Source organism: Arachis hypogaea, chromosome 11 (genome assembly GCF_003086295.3).
Source record: "Arachis hypogaea cultivar Tifrunner chromosome 11, arahy.Tifrunner.gnm2.J5K5, whole genome shotgun sequence".
Lineage (NCBI taxonomy): Eukaryota > Viridiplantae > Streptophyta > Magnoliopsida > Fabales > Fabaceae > Arachis > Arachis hypogaea.
In genome coordinates, this window is record NC_092046.1 from 9,413,188 (window position 1) to 9,428,167 (window position 14,980).

Here is a 14,980-nt window from a genome sequence, read left to right on the forward strand (position 1 = left end):
ATCAGATGCTGCTGCAGGGTTTGATTCCAACCCTTGGGCTTGCTACAAAATCAAAACACAAATTCCAGAAGTCTGTGTATGTTGCAGAAAAAACAAGTACAAATGTGTAACTATGAAGCTAACCTCATTATCAGTTTGAGATTGGGGGTGCCCTTGTGTAACTTGTTGTTCATCTGCTGCCTCAAGAGTCTCCTCATAGTACATTTCTTGCTCTCTATCTGATAGATCAGCAGCATCTTCTTGTTCATTTGCTGCTCCTGATGCAGTTTCGGCTGCTTGACTAGTTTGTCCCCTAAGACTTTTTTTCTTTTCTTCACATGTCCTTGCATTGTGTCCTTGCTGCAGCATATACAACAGGTTAGTAGACATTTAGAATACAAATGTAACAAGTCTTCAATACACTGATTTAGATTACAAAACCAATGGGTTAATATCAAGTGAGGTGTTTACTTTTTTGCACCAATTACAAGTTGTTTGACCATACTTTCGCGGCATTTTGTATTGGCTATTACCCTGACGCTCAGATTCATGTCGTGCCCTCTTTTTTGTAGGTCTTCCGATTGGTCTTTTGTATGGAGGAGGTAGACAAAGATAACCTTCATAGTCAACCCAATACTCTTCACTGGGTACAGAGTTAATGTGGAACTTATATGCCCTATTGTAGTGCTCCATACACAACCAGTGATGCACATAGTCTTCAGGCCGGTGATTCTTCCTTTGGATAGCAGCCACTCCATGACAACAGGGCAATCCAGTCAGTTGCCACTTTCTGCAGGTACATGTTCTTTCTAGAGTGTTAACAATAACCCTGTGTCCATGTCTCCTCACCTCAAATATGTTATGCTCATCGTCCCCAACCCACTGGGCCTCCCAGTAATTACCCTCTTTTTTCTCCTTTTCCAACCTACTCATCTGAATAGGTGCCAGCTTTCCTGTGTATGATGATAAAGCATCTTTGTGCTGTGCCATAACCCTCATAATGTAGAACCTCATCTCTTCTAGCATTGTTAGGATACTTTTTCCCCTCATGCCCACTATTGTTGCATTAAATGATTCAGCATTGTTGTTGGTAACATTATCCACTTTAGGCCATTCAGAAAATCTTGATTTCGACCATGATGATTGTTGGCCATCTCCATTGCCCTATACATCATTCGCTCACCAACACGTATGTCATATTCTACCTTGAACCACTCTTCTGCTTCCCTTTGTATCAAATTAGGAGAAATTCTAAGCTTGTTAACTAATTCTCCAGCCACCCATTTATAGGTTACTGATCTAGATTTATTGCTCCTTGGACATGTGTGCTCATCAACTAGCGTCTTGATTTGAAAACTTGGTGGGAAATTTCTCCTTGAACAGTACACCTCCCACGGACAATCTTGATTATAACAAATAACTCTGCATCTTAAAGGCTCCACCTTTAAAAAGAACACTTCCCTCCCCATTTGGATGTTAAACTTCTTAACAGCATCCTTGAACTCTTGCATCGTTGCAAACTCCATGCCCAGCTCGAGTTTAACTTGGCCAAAGCGTGCTTCAGGATTGTGTTGTGGAAATACCGGAACCTCGTTTTCATCATCTGATTCAGGTAAACTGTGAAGATCCTCAGATTCATACTGGAACTCATTTTCCCCACCCTTATCAACTCCATTAGCATTACCCTCATGTACAGGCACAATCACTGTTGGGGCCTCATTGTCCCTGGGAGGAATAATTTTCTGACCTGATGGTTGTGGCCTTGAGTGTCTCTTCCTTCTCCCTGATTGTCTTAAATTACTGTCTCCCTCCTCATTATGATTCTCTTCTACAATAACATAAAATAAAATAATTCGTTGTTAACAACATCACAGTTTAGTATTTTTATGAAACCTAAATTGCATAATTTTTTAAATGAAATTACCTTCTACTGCAGGTTCAACATGTGGATTCACATGTTCATTTGACACATTCTGCGCAGATTCTGCTTCTCCTCTAGCTTCTTCAACTGGTGGTTCCCCTACTACTTTGGTGGTTCTCGATGGTGGTGGCCTTGCATGTTTCTTTCTAATTCTCTTTCTACCATATCTACCGACATCCTCGGTGGTTGAGTCACCAACTACTGCTGCTTGGCTCTCCCAATTTTGCTCCTCATTGGTTTCATGTGCAGCATTGGTCTTAACACTATTGTTGTTTTCATCATGCACCTCAGAATCAACATTATCCTTGTCTTGACCCACTTCTCCATTACCATTGTACTGATCTTCCATCACCTCATCTTCTCCCTGCCTATCTTCATCACGATACACACCCTCATCGTCTACCTCTACAACTTCTACCTCATCATCAGATACATCGACTTCATCTACATACTCAGGATTTTCTAGAACAGGATGCTCAAAATACAAGTGAACCCTGTTACCATTTTTCATAGCAGCATCACATATACTAACAACATCAGCATCCCTCTTAAGCGGCCTTAAACCATTTGATAAGTCAAAACCAGGCTCCAACCAATGAACGTCCTTAAACCCTGTGTAACCTAAATCGAGAAACAACCCTTCTACCAGAAATAAGTTACAAGTATCCACACATACCCTGTCAATGTTGCTAACAGTACCCCCAGAATATTGCATTCCACCCTTTTGATTGCTTTCTAACCTACCCATGTGGTGCATCACAAATGTTATGAGTACTGACATCTGAAATTTCAAACAGAAAAAAATACACATTTTAATACTAGTACAGCACCAATCAACTACTAAAATTGTTCATCCAAAACAGAAAAAAAAAACATGACTAAACCCTAAACAATTGCAATACAGCAACCAACGCATGCATCAAGTGGCAAAACTTTAAAGCCCGGAAATCCAAATTGTCACCTACTTAGTTGTCATTTTTTTCCCATCAAAGACCATATAGCCACAGCAACATGAACGAAGACAAAGTTTCTAATGGCAAAGAGGCAAAGAGGCAAAGATATTACATGTACCTTGTCAGATGAACAATCACCAACATGCAACAATGTCCCTCCAAACCAGCGTTGCGGCGACGATAGACTGACGATCGTCTTGGACGGTGACTTGAAGAGGAGAATATGGAGAGTCTACTATGACTCCAGTGTTAACTCTTTTACTCTTTTTGACCCTCTTTCACAGTGTTAAATCTTTTAACTTCTTAATACATTAGTTGAAATTAGGTTATTAATTGGAAATTAGGGTTATTATAATTGGGAAATTTGGGAATGGGTCCAGGTAAGTTTTCCTTTTGCCACACAAGCTTTTCCGTTTGCCACATCATACACTTCCGTCAACGGAGAAAGCATCACTTGCCGGACGGGCATTTGGTGCACATTTTTAAATTATCTAACGATATTTCTGTCGATAATAAAAGTGAGGGGCATTATTGTCAGAATTTACAAAATCCGAGGGTATAATTGGTGGTTAACCCTTCTGTTATTAAAAAAATGTGACATGATTCACTTGCAAATGTCAAGGTCTCATTTGTCACATAAAAAACTCCGTTTGCTGCATCGTTTTTTTTTTTTGTTAACGTAGAGTGCTTTAGTTCACATATATATATTTTTGTCATATTTTAAAATGATTTAACATTATTTTTGTCAATAACAAAATTTAAAGGCACTTTTACCAGAAAAAAATAATTCCAATGAATTTTTTTTATCTTGGTAGATAATATATTTTTTGGGCAACAATTTAACTTTAAACCTTCGCCATAAGCGTAGAATTCAATCCTTTCATGTCAACCTCCAAAATTAATTTTCTTAGAAGAAACATCAATCTTTGATGAGTTGATGATAAGACTAAAAATAGCGTAATAATGCGTCAATTTCTTTATATGCATGGATGATAAACATGCTCAGTGCAAGCTTTCCATTTGTATCAATACATTATTTGTACTAAAGTATTAGTTGTTTTTATCAAAATCAGAAATTCAAATAGACAAATATGCACAGCACGACACTATAGGTAGATTATGAGGGTGAATGAATTCTCTCCATTTTTTCTTTAAATGAGTTTGTGGTTTGTCAATTGCAATTTTAACATCCCTTCAAAAAAAAAAGAGAAATTTCTTTAATAGACTAAAACTCATATGAAACAATCAATGCATATAAAATAGTCAACCAAATTAGTATACATTAAAAATAAACTACTACATACATATATTAAAAAATATATGAATATAAAAATATATAAAATACATAATAATTAAATTTTAAGATTGTATTTAATTTTGAGGATAGAATAAAATAAAACATTAAAAATAAGATATACAAAATACAGATATAAAATTAATATTTTTATATTTTATTTTATGATAAACTGAATATAAATAAAACTAATAATAAATTGTATCTCTGTATTTTTTTTTATAAGAAAGACATAAAATATACAAATAGCCTATATTTTACCTAACAAACACAATTTTGTGTTTTTCTATTTATGTCTTACTATCTCGTCTTTGTAAACAAATATAGTTTAATATTCAATAATTAATATATTAATTATTCAAAAAATTATTTAATTTTTTTAAACAAAAATAACATCAATTTCATTGAGGGTATGTTATTAATATAGATTCATTGCTAAAAACAACAATAATAATAATAATAATACTTTTTCCTCAACAATAACCAATTCAAATTATTAAAATGATATTTTATTTTGGAAAGGCAAGAAAAGAACGTATTTTTATTTATTGCATAGAGAAAAGAATAAATAGGTCCCTGACCTTTTGTTTCGTAGACATTTTTGTTCCTGACCATTGAAAAATACTTTTAAGTCTTTGGCCTTCACAAAAAATAGACGGATCAGTCCCTCCGTCCAAATGCCTCCGTCAGACCCAGCAGAAAAGTCTGACGTAGCTCCCGTAATGCTTGTCACGCGTACGCGTCGCCTAGCAGACTTTCCTCTCACGTGTACGCGTACGCGTCGCCATGAATTCAGCAAATCCTTATTTCTTAATGAATTCTCCACTTTGCATGCTTTTTTTTTCCATTTCTTTTAAGCCATTCTTACCTTCAAAACTTTAAATCACTCAAAAAAACATATCTCGAATGGGAGAAAAGTAAATTAAATTTAGCTCTAACCCCATTACAACCATTGAAAAGACCTCTTGATATGTGTATCCATACATTGAATATATGTTGATTGGTAGAAGAAGAGTAAGTCTTAGAAAGCAATATTAGTAGAGAATTGAGAGAATCGACCCTCAAACACTAGAGAGATTAGAGTGCAAACACTTCCGATGAGAGTTCGATGCTTAATCCCTTGTTCCTTATTTTCACGAGCTTTCTTCTTACAAGTATATTTATATTTCATTTTGAGATTTGAATTAGTGGAATTCATAAATCATCATACTATCTTAACCCTACTTGTTCATATATGTTCTTGGAAAATGATTCATTTTTAACCAAGTAGGTAGACGCATTTTACATATTAGTTGATGAACCACAAGAGTTTAGCATGAGGACATGCTAATGTTTAAGTGTGAAAAAGTTGATGAACCACAATTTTATGGTTTTTATTGTATTGAATTTAGTGGATTTTATCAACTTTTTCCACATTTATTTACTAAAATAGTATGGTTTTGTGAATTTTTCCTAAGTGTGCTTAATGATCGAAAACATGCTTTCTAGGCTATTAAATTGCTAGATTTAATTTATTTTTCTCCCATTCGATGCCTTGATATGTTTGTTTGAGTGATTTAAAATTTTGAAGGCAAGAATGACTTGAAAGAAATAGAAAAAAAAGCATGCAAAGTGGAGAATTTATAAAGAAATGAGAATTTGCTGAATTCATGGCAACGAGTACGCATGACCCATGCGTATGCATGAGAAGGAAGTCTGTCAGGCGACGCGTACGCGTGTATTATGGGAGCCACGTCAGACTTTTACGTTGGATCTGACGGAGACATTTAGATGGAGAAATTGATCTATTCAAATTTTATGAAGGTCAAGAACTTAAAAGCATTTTTCAATAGTCAAAGATAAGAATTTTTGCAGGCAAAAGATTAGAGACCTATTTACCTTTTTTCCTATTGTATATTATGACCTCTGGAATGACACGGTAATAAACAAATTTAGCAAAAGACATGCTGCGAGCTAGGGGTGCACAGACCCGGCCCGGCCCGAAGGCCCGGTCCGGTCCCGAACACTTTAGGGGCTAATTTGGTGTGATTTCATCGGGTTTAGGGCCGGGTAAGGGTCTAAAAAATAGACCCGGTCATTATTTCGGGTCGGGTCCGGGTCATAGCTCGGGTCACCCGAAGTCGGCCCGGTGGCCCGGTCATCATACACAATTAATATTTTGTGTTATTAGTGATGGATAATGACTATTCTTATGTGAAATTTAAGTATTATAAACCTTAATATTTTGTGTTATTAGTCATTATAAGACTATAAGTTAATGTTTTATGTTTAGAATGCATAAGACTTTAGACTAATACATAATATTGCATTATTTATATTGATTTAAATATTTGGTATTATTAGACAATATTAGTATTGATTGTGGTTTTGCTTTAGTATTGATTGTGGTTATGCTTTTATTTTAAAGAAGGGTTGGTTCTTATTATATTTTTCTAAGTAAATTTTACCATGTTAAATAATAGTTGGATTCTTAGAAATTTGGATATTTTTACATGCTAGCTTACAAGAAGGTATCAACGTAATGTAATGTTAACGGCCCGGTTTTCACCCGATTTTTACTCGGTATAATTGTGGCCCGAAAGTGTATTAGTTTCATCGGGTTTAGGGTCGGATTCGGGTCTAATAAATAAATCCGATATATATTTCGAATCGGATCTGAGTCACATCAAATCCGGCTTCACCCGGTCCATGTGCACCCTACTGCGAGCCAGCGAGCGGTATGCAAATTAGATAGATTTAGACATTAGACATTTAGTTGTGGGGATGGGATATTAATTAAATTGAAAAGACAAATGCGGAAAGAAGGAAGATGTAAAGTACTCGCGTGAGAGATGTGTTTTGGTAATTTAGCATTACAAATTTATCATCTACATCCACATGTATTGTATTAAATCCAAATGAATTAATAATAATAATATAGTGCATTAATTATAGGATTATAGATATACGAGGGGATCGAAAAAAAGATGAAGTAAGAACAAAGAAAGAGGTTTGGTAGCTTCGAAGAAGCTTCCTAGTCGTGACTCTCCATTCGCCAACTCGCCGGCCATCGAACGCCAAGCCAAGCCACAACAACAATAGTGGCAAAGAAATTTCAAACAAAACAATTACCCAAAATTAACCACTAGTATCTATCAAGCAAATAAAATCTACTCTCTTTCTCTTTATTTTCCTTTTCTTTTCTCCTCCTCCTCCACTTCTTCCTCTTCCATTTCTTCTTCTAGTCCCCTCCTCCCCAAAATCGCAACACATAATAATAATAATAATAAATAAATAAATACAAATATTTTCTTGCTCCCCTTTGAGTGAGCTGTATCTGCTACAACAGTCCACTGCCCTTCCTCCCTCCCTTGCCGCGGTGTGGGCTCCACCGACACCGATTCGACTTCGCCGGAGCTGGATCTTTAGCTGGCGCTGCTAGCTGCTATATATCTTCAATCGGTTATACTCACACAAGTGGAAGTAATTTGCAATTCGCACTTTCTTGCTGCTTCTTTTTCATTTTGTTTTTGGATCTACGATGTTGGTTGGAACAGGCAGGTTTATTTAACTTTCCAACTTTGATGCAGATAGGTATGCGGATGGGGTCTCCAGATTTCGACGAAGAAGAGGAGATTCCGTTGAAGGAGGAAACTTCCTTTACCTCTTCTTCGTCTTCGCCGACGAAAGGAGGACTAACTCATCACAGTCACGGTCACAGTCATGGTAATAATCACAATCACAGTAATCGCAACAGTCATGCTTTCAGTTTCGAGACCACCACGGCGGCCGTGCTCTCTCCAGATTTACCCAAATCTTCTGTATTCAGGCTTTTGCGGATCACACGAATCAGGAGTCTTTATGTAGTCTTAATCAAAGCCAAGATCAACCTACTCCTCCCCTTTGGTCCGCTTGCCATTGCCCTCCATTACCTCACCGGAAAACATGTATGCTTAATTTCCTTCCTTTTTCGTTACACTCTTTATATTCCATTGCCATTCACATCAATTTTTGTAATCTCTTAATAGGGATGGGTGTTCTTCTTCAGCTTGTTGGGTATTGCTCCTTTGGCAGAACGTTTGGGTTATGTTACTGAGTACGTTTCTTCCTTTGATCTTGTATTACCTTACTATAACTATAACTAACGCTCGCGCCTATTTACTCTTACGTAGGCAACTTGCATTCTACACGGGACCAACAGGTATATTACTTCAAATCTTTTCCTTTGTTCCATTCCGAAATATTTATTATTTTGAAAAATTGGTACATCAACCATTCGATGTATCAAAATGCATCCAGTTATGAATGTACCAGATATTTTGGAATTGAGGGAGTATAATCTAAGGCTGAATATTGTAGATCAATTTAATCGGGAGATGGTTTTGGTCAATAACTATGTTGTACATATTTTGTTTAATAAATCTCTGCATTTTTTTCTTTTCTCATTTGTCCTGTTCTAGTTATTGCTTCATTTGTTGATAAAAAAATGTTATTGCTTAATTCCTTTATTTTTATTTTTTTTTTGTGTGTCAATTGAACTGAATTTTTGTTGGTGCGTGTGCAGTTGGGGGTCTGCTCAATGCCACATTTGGCAATGCAACCGAAATGATTATATCAATCTTTGCATTGAAAAACGACATGATTAGGGTTGTTCAACAATCGTTACTCGGCTCAATCTTGTCGAATATGCTCCTAGTTCTTGGATGTGCATTCTTTACCGGTGGGATTGTCCACTACAAAAAGGTGCAGGTTTTCAATAAGGTACATATCGTCTGACTGAAATTATTGCTTGCAGCAATTGTTTCTTTGTGTTTGTGTCCTCCTGATGTCACAGAGTTCACGTTGTAGTTGGCCTTTGGAACAGGCCGCTGCTGTTGTCAATTCCGGGTTGCTGTTGATGGCTGTGATGGGCATACTTTTCCCGGCGGTGCTTCACTTTACTCATTCGGAGGTTCACCTTGGGAAGTCGGTGTTATCTCTATCAAGATTTAGCAGCTGTGTAATGCTAGTCGCGTATGCGAGCTACCTTTTTTTTCAACTTAAGAGCCAGCCCAATCTTTATAGTCCTGTGGATGAGGTATGTTCTTTTGTGGCCGGTTTAGTTTTTCTTTTTTGTTTCTTTGTATCTCTTGGTTAGTGGTTATAGAAACAGCCACTGATGTAATTATCAGGTTAAGCTGCGTATATTATGCCCTTTGGGTTTATCCTTTTCCCGTACCCTGCGTTAACGCGGGATACTTGTGCACCGGGATGCCCTCTTAGGTTAGTGGTGTATGATTATTCATTATTTTGTCATCCCTTAAGTTTCCTCCGCATAGCGAACATTAGATGTTTGAATCTCTGATATCTCACATTTTTGGAGGAGATGAATGGATTTTTACTGTGTGTGTTAACTAGCACCTAGCGGTGCTGGATCCAGGGCCCTCCCACCTCTCCCCTTCCTCTCCTTCTCTCTCTAATCTCGGTCTCTATACAAGATTTAGTTTGACAGTATATTGTTTTCATTGATTATGTTTAGTTTATCTAACATATATGTTTTTCTTATCTACAGTTTTTAGATAAACAAGAAATTAGATAGACAAAAATCCTTTATATAGAGCAATGCTAACTTTTTAGCAACCTTCACTCTTTTTGTTGGACTCAAATGTTGCTTCAATTTGTTTATTTTTTAATCATGTTAATGAAGATATCCATTGTAGTACTTCAATCCATTGTACTAAATAAATTTCTCTCTCCTAGTAATTGCTAACTTTATTAATTATTTTTTCAAATACTAATTCCATTATAAAAAGTTATTATGTTAGTTTTTTCCCCATAAAAAACTGAAAACACTTAAAGGAATGTGTGTTTCTAAAATTAGATTATTATATTATTATTTTTTCAATTTTGTTTTCTGTAAGTGGATTATTATCATTTTAACTTTTTATAAAAATATATTTGTAGAAAAATCTAAATTTGTCTAGATACTAGTAATATAAGATTTTGGTATATAATTTTTACTAAGCAGTTAAATAAATAATATATGATATAATTAAATAATTTAATTTCACCACAAATAATTAATAGGAGAGAGAAATATCCATAACCCTATATATCAATATCATCAATTCATCATCATCATCATTAACATGGAGAGAAGATGAAAGGGATATTATAGTAAAACAAAATGAGTGAGTGGTGCAAATGTTCACCCAATGAGGTTAAGATTAGCATTTCTCATACCTCATATATGTGCAAATACAATTAGTTCCATTCGAATTTATATACCTATACATAAAGAGGACTGGAGAGAAGATTGGAGTATGCTTTATTTTTCTTTAATAAAACAAAAGAATTTAGCCACTCCTACTTTTGATGAACCCAAGATGATAGATTAAAGAAGTTGTCATCTTGACTAATCTCACATTTTGATTACTATTCCACACATTAACGATAAACTATATTTTTATTCTAATTTTTTTTTAATGTTCACATTATTTAACGTAACCAAGAATTGGTGGTATATGACTATTTTTTAATTGAAAAAATGCCACCATTCTACCAGCAATGTACAAGTGTAGCAATGCTACATGACCAACAAATTTATCATTTTTGGCCAATATTTGGCCAATTCTAAACTCTAAATACGAAATTCTAAACCCTAAACTCTAAATCTTAAATCCTAATAGTATAAAAATAAGGTGTTGGCTCAAAGTGTTTGCTAATATTAATAAAAAATGTTGTCCCCTTTGTCACAGAGGATTAGATATAGACAATAATGGTTCTGGTCTCTTTCATAAAATCACGTTTATCACTTAAGATGTGCATAGTTGAGTTATCTAGCTTTGCGTGTTGGTTGATTTCAGTGTAACTGTGTAAGCGGATTATTTCTTTTGCAGCATTCATTATAAGAAAAACCATTCTTTCTCTGCTTTCTTTGTTTTTTCATTTTTTGCGCAGGGGATTAATTGTTGCTTTTAGGTGATTAGAATTTTATATTTTGACATTAGAAAGAAAATAAGTGAATGTGGTTATAAAGTTTTCCTGTATGTTCAATGGCCCTTTTGCTGTTTTACACGTTTTTCTTGCATAAAATTGACCCTTCTATGTCTAATCTCCATAATTTGTGATTAGGAAGGAGTTAGTGGTGAAAATTCAGATGAGGAGGAAGAACTTGAATTAACTCAAGCGGAAGCAATAGTCTGGCTTGCTATCTTGACGGCATGGGTATCTTTATTGTCCGGGTACCTTGTAGACGCCATAGAGGTATAGCTTTAAAATCTTCTCGAATTTCTTGTCATTATGCTTCAGCTATCCATATACCCTTGAAGCTTCTTTTCTCTTCTAATGTTGAAATGGGATCTTTATAGTTTCTTCTTAATTTATATTTCATTTTATTCTTTAATGTTGAAATTCAGATGATACAGCATATCCTTGTTCTTAACCTTGTCAATGCAACTCTTGGTTTAACCTGAATCGAATTATTAAATTCCTGGTGATAATATGAACAGGTAGAAGGAGGTTTATTTTTCTCATCAATAAGTCTTTATATAATCATGATATAAAACGGAGACTTTATGCTCTTATTTATAAAGACAAAAGTTCAAAGTTGGGATAAGGTCACTATTTGTAGGGCCTAGTTTCAATTGTATCTGGGAAATTACTTTTACATAGCAATGCAAGTGAAGATACCCTGATTCGTTTTTAAACATAGGTCAAGTGCAAATGTAGTACATGACCAGCACCACATCACTGAACAATGAACACCAGAATTTATAACAAGAATGATTTGAAAACATAACGGGAATTGAAACAGACACCGAGTTTGAAGTAGAAGAAAAATTGACTTGATTCTCTGAAGAACAGTGTCCTACCTGTGTTTGTTGACAAATAAATAACTTCGGTTTGTTCTTGTCCACAACCATTGCATCATCAATTGTGTTTGATATATCGTCTTTTGTCTCTTTCAGGGAGCATCTGAGTCATTAAATATGTCGATGGCATTTATCAGTGTCATCTTGCTCCCAATTGTTGGCAATGCTGCAGAACATGCAAGTGCTATCATGTTTGCCATGAAGGACAAACTTGTAAGTGGCTTTTGGAGCCCCTACTCTTTATCTGAGGGTACTGTTTAATTGCTAATGTATTCAATCTCTCTGCAGGATATCACCATTGGAGTTGCTGTTGGATCATCTACACAGATATCTATGTTTGTGGTATGGCCCTGTACTTTTAAAAAATGTGTATTTATTTATTCTTTTATAAACCAAAGATAGTAAAGTTAGGAGTTACTCTTGGTTCAAGAAGGTATTTAGGGGAGGGATATGGGAGTCGAAGCTCAAATGAGTCATCCTGGAGACTAACCACTAAGTTGTGGCTCAGACACGGTCCTGTTATTAAATGGCTCAGACTAACCTAGATTACTTCATCTCATAGGAACATGTTTTTTCAGTTATTAACATTTTCCCAACATGCATGATCATCATAGGAGAAAAGGTTGATGATTCTTATTCTCTTAAAAATTGTAGATCCCATTCTGTGTGGTTGTTGGATGGTGTATGGGAAAAGAAATGGACTTGAATTTTCAACTGTTCGAGACTGCCACTCTTTTTATCACGGTGCTGGTAGTTGCATTTATGATGCAGGTATGCACCTCCTTATTTTCCCTTATGAATTGTGCTGTTTTGTTTCCGTATTTTATAGCCATCAATAATTGGAGATTAATTTTCTCGTGTTGTTTAGTTATGACAGGATTCAGTGTCTAAATTACTGAAGTTGAGTGAAAAACCAATATGCCTGGATAGAGATAGATTGGTTTTGGGAAAATTCTGAACCAATTCAATAATTTGTTATTTGTATATAGAAAATTACGAAATTGGAAATCTTCTTAAGTGATAATGTTTGTAAGGGATGGGATGACCTCTTTTGGATCATTTAGTGAGACCACAAATGCTAATGCGCTCTAGAAAAAGTAAATGACAATTAACTTTCTATTAAAGTTAAAAAGAGAGAAACAAAAAATAAATCACCCTAAATCCTATACTCTAAACTCTAAATCATAAATATGAACCATTGATATAAAATATAATGAATAGAGAGCTAATATTTGTTTAATTAGCAAGGAGTACAACACTCCTTAGTAAGAACGTTTAAGGATTCCTCATTTTAGAGAATCCAAATCCAAAATATACATATGAAGCTTCTGACATAATTGTTCCATGGTAAACCTAAATCAAGAATTAGTCAACACCACAAAAGTAATACCTAAAAAAATCTATGTTGTTTTGTGCAACGGAATTTCACAACCGCTTTGACATTTTTGTTTTGTGCCCTGTAACTAAATAAAACAAGAACAAGTTTAATTGCATAAATCATAACTATTTTGTTAGTAAATTGTGGAACATCAACAAATTGCCCTTGGAGTATGAACTGAGGTTTCAGTATGTGGTGCACTGCAAGTGTCTCTATTATTCATATTTTATGCAAATAATTCATATTTTACTACTTTTACCTTTTGCAGGAAGGAACCTCAAACTATTTTAAAGGCTTAATGCTTATATTATGCTATCTTATTGTCGCTGCCAGTTTCTTCGTACATGTAGACCCTAAAACTGGTGAGTTTACTGAAAGATATATTCATAATTCATAGTAGTTAGTTATATAATGGAGCTGAAAGCTTGTACAAGCTCTACTTTGTTGCTACTGCCAAGTTGGCACTATTGTTTCTTCCTCGTCTATCAACTAACTGTCAAGTTTTAAGCAAAGAAAATGATCGGAAAGTATTTTGCAAAATTGGTGTTGATTCTCATTTTTGTCCTTGATAGGTACAAAGTGGGTTATTTTTGGTTTCCGGAGGTTTTGATAGGTCAAAACAGTCTTCGAAGGTAACAAATGTGATTGAAATGAGTCCTAGTGTTTAGAATTCAACACACATTTGTTACCTACGGTATTATTTTGACCTATCAAAACTTACACCAACGTGTATTAACCCATAATCTTTTGCATTATTCTCTCCGTTTCAAAACAATTGTTGTTTTGGATTCATTGAAAAACTAATGTATTTACACAATCCCATTATCTAGATACATTTATTTTTCAGTGAACTTAAAATGTGAAAGCGACAGTTATTTTTAAAATGAGTTGCATTGAACAAGGGTATAATTGCTAAAACAATAAAATTCCGAACACAATTATTTATAGAAGCGAAAAAAAATCTTAATGTTGCTTCTGAGGTTTTGTTGTGGAATCTGTTACAGGTGATGACTAGATACCATAACGATGGACAAGTGTGTAGGGACTACAGTCCACGTTATCTTTGTTTTCCACTTCCTTAACACGCAGCAATGTATTCAAATGGGTTCTGAAGCTTCATTCATTCACCATCACCATGGCGTGGGGAAAAAGAATAACTTTAGTGACGGCGATCATTGTTGTCCTGAGCTGAAAATTTTTCAGCCGTGTATTATATTGATTTTGAAAAAGATGGATTACTGTACTGGTTTTTTTTTTCCCTTTTAATGTCCCCCATATCTGTCATTCATTTACCAGGGAAAAGAAAAAAAAAATTCTTCAAACTAGTGTAGTCTCGTTTTTGCTTGGTTGCTCACGGTATTTCTAAGTCCAACATGTCAAAGACTAATTCGTTGCGGATCTGAACTCTATTAAGAGTCTGCTGCTGGCTAATAAGTTACTGCATGTACAAAGCAGAATTCAAACTCTCGATACTTGTTTAAGTGGACAAGTGAATTGACCACTTGACTAATTCAAGTTGGTTGTGTAGTCTTGTTTAATCACGATGAAAATTATGAATTGTTTAATCACGATGAAAATTATGAATTACAGCAGAATATTTAATCATTTTACAACATGTTTGGT

The 14,980-nt window shown here is 35.0% G+C and overlaps 1 protein-coding gene across 2 annotated transcripts; it reads left to right on the plus strand.

Moving 5' to 3' along the window:
* The first annotated feature begins 7,111 nt into the window (after positions 1-7,111).
* Positions 7,112-14,970, plus strand: LOC112720176 (vacuolar cation/proton exchanger 3). Of its 2 annotated transcripts, none has more exons than XM_025771023.3 (12): positions 7,112-7,609; positions 7,717-8,073; positions 8,155-8,222; positions 8,299-8,327; positions 8,691-8,887; positions 8,991-9,203; positions 11,240-11,371; positions 12,076-12,192; positions 12,268-12,321; positions 12,634-12,750; positions 13,626-13,719; positions 14,362-14,970. In XM_025771023.3, exons 2-12 carry the CDS (start codon positions 7,723-7,725, stop codon positions 14,370-14,372), a joined length of 1,383 nt encoding a protein of 460 aa, XP_025626808.1. In that variant the 5' UTR covers positions 7,112-7,609; positions 7,717-7,722; the 3' UTR covers positions 14,373-14,970. The 2 variants fall into 2 exon arrangements, with proteins under 2 accessions (XP_025626808.1, XP_025626809.1); XM_025771024.3 differs by having other exon boundaries at positions 7,118-7,609; positions 7,721-8,073.
* The last annotated feature ends 10 nt before the right edge of the window (positions 14,971-14,980 follow it).

Bases quoted from the DNA above. Each gene is read 5' to 3' on its own strand.
- LOC112720176 (XM_025771023.3), top strand. From the start codon at position 7,723: ATGCGGATGGGGTCTCCAGATTTCGACGAAGAAGAGGAGATTCCGTTG. The intron at 8,888-8,990 runs GTACATATCGTC...CCTTTGGAACAG, and splicing joins AGGTGCAGGTTTTCAATAAG to GCCGCTGCTGTTGTCAATTC. The intron at 11,372-12,075 runs GTATAGCTTTAA...TGTCTCTTTCAG, and splicing joins ACCTTGTAGACGCCATAGAG to GGAGCATCTGAGTCATTAAA.